This window comes from Pteropus vampyrus, unplaced genomic scaffold (assembly GCF_000151845.1).
Source record: "Pteropus vampyrus isolate Shadow unplaced genomic scaffold, Pvam_2.0 Scaffold9, whole genome shotgun sequence".
NCBI classification, from domain to species: domain Eukaryota; kingdom Metazoa; phylum Chordata; class Mammalia; order Chiroptera; family Pteropodidae; genus Pteropus; species Pteropus vampyrus.
The window spans coordinates 5,100,948-5,103,011 of NW_011888790.1; the positions used below are offsets into that span (position 1 = coordinate 5,100,948).

Below are 2,064 nucleotides of genomic sequence, written 5' to 3' on the forward strand. Positions count from 1 at the left end.
AGCTATCCTAATACTATTATTAGGAAGGAAACAGTAGAAAGTAGTGATTTGGTTTGGAGAGAACAGATGAAATAGTATTTAACTCTACTGTGCTGTCCCGGAAAAAGGACTGGGCTGAAAAATCTAGAGATTCCTTGCTCCTGGTACTGGGAGGATAGGGTAATGCAGAGCACTCATATTTCGAAATGGAAAGTTGGTGAGGGAAGAAGTTGACAGCAAGTTTTCTTGGAAGCAGTGCCACCAAAGATGGTTAGGTTAAATGCAGTTAATGTTTTCTACTGTCTTTAAGCAGAATGATGGCAAAAGAAAATCAAGTTCTGTAATTAAGATTTTCCGACTTGGGGTTAAGGTTACACAGCCACACTCACCCTCAGAAATCTTCACAATAATTCAGCACCCTCAGTCACATTCGAAATATACACTATATAATACCTCACTTGATCTGGTAACACTGTTTTAGAGATTTGTGTCTATTAAATATGTCAGAAATATATACTGGGCTTTGGACTTCTTTACATACTAGTTAATGACCTCCAGGTTTGTTTTCCAGATCAGTCAGTGCCCTGTGACAGCCGCTTGATAACTTTTTCTGTATTGACATCTTTTAGCATCCTTTAGTCGTACTCCATAAGCTGCCAAGGTTGGAAGCGTTTATCTCTATATGATCCCAGTGTGCTCTTTGGGTCTCCTCTTAATGCTTTTTCTGCTTCTCTTAACTGGTATGCTTGCCTCTAGAAGCAGTGTTTCTCAAGCCCTAGCTCCTTGAAGAGGCATTAAGTAAAAAATTGCACTAGTACACCTACCATGCTCCCTTCCTGAGGGATTCACTATGTGGTTACCTGAGAATAAAAGTTAACATCTAAGATACGAGAGGTGCTATTGGCATACTTTAGTGAGTTATTCAGCCCCATCACCAGCTTACCTATTAGCATTTGTTTTCTTCATTTAGAATAGTGATCCAGAGATTTCCATGTAGAGGCCCCAAAGCCTTGCCATTTTACAACTGTCTTTGAGCTAATATAGTAAAATTTCCTAACATAATATTGAAAACATGAATTTACCATTTTCTGGAGAATACATATTTGTTAAGTAGGATGTTTGGATGAGAAGTTGAGAACTGCTAAATAACTACAGGCTTTCATATTCCACAGATTTTGTAATGTTTCCTTCCTAATAAAATAATAATTGAAGGATGGTAGTTATGAGGTAGAAACATTTTGTTTTAGAGAATTGGGTTATGATGGTCTTAATGAAATTAGGATTCTAGCTGTTTTGCATTTAATATAAACCTTTGGTTACAGTTGTGCTTTTCATTTTCACCATTAACTTTTTTCTTAAGTGTATGTTGTGTAATCCTTGCAGGAAACGTGTCCCTGATCACCACCCCTGTTAAGCATTCCCATATGCTGTTATGCTCCGGACCAGTTCATTACAAAGTTGTATTTGAAAGACTTCGACTACTTAAAGAAGACTGTGGAATTGAAGTTTGTCTGTGGTTCTTCTTAAGTTTGGACGTTTAGCTGACCTTTTATTTTAACATGGGTCTAATTTATTTGATGTTCCTTTTCCATAAAATTCAGTTGATAGAAAAGTTCATTTCTCATACTGTTTACCAATAAAAATTTGAACAATTCCTTAGTTCTTACTGTCTAAGTGATCTTTGCCCTGTCGTAACTCTACTTAATGGGAATGAATGATTGTACTTTCAGTAGAGTTGTTCCAGTTTAACTAGTGATCGACCTTATACAATTATGAAATAATCATCTTGATTAATATAAGTCCAAGTCTAATGTGATAAACCTAACACTAATCTTTTGGTTCTCAATTATACATAACATTTATTAACTAACCATTTATTTTTATTTAGTGAAAGTACCATAGTCTTTAGTACTCATTTAATTCTGTATAGTCTTAACTACTGTCTGTCTTAGGAAAAACTGATGGTGGTTTCTGTTACTTTAAGTTTGAAAGAGTCATTTTATTTTTTTTATTTTTATGTTTTGAAAGAGTCATTTTAAATGTTGGTTGTTGCAAGCTTCTTCAGGTACCTCTGATGCTTTATAG

The 2,064-nt window shown here is 35.2% G+C and overlaps 1 protein-coding gene across 1 annotated transcript in view; it reads left to right on the plus strand.

Annotated features, from left to right (window-relative positions):
* The window catches only part of CCT2 (chaperonin containing TCP1 subunit 2), an 18,770-nt gene extending 17,132 nt beyond the window's left edge, over nucleotides 1–1,638 (plus strand). Inside the window, exon 16 of the mRNA XM_011374092.2 lies at nucleotides 1,363–1,638. Coding sequence (XP_011372394.1) covers nucleotides 1,363–1,393 — 31 coding nt within the window. The 3' untranslated portion in view covers nucleotides 1,394–1,638. The remainder of the gene's footprint in view (nucleotides 1–1,362) is intronic.
* The last annotated feature ends 426 nt before the right edge of the window (nucleotides 1,639–2,064 follow it).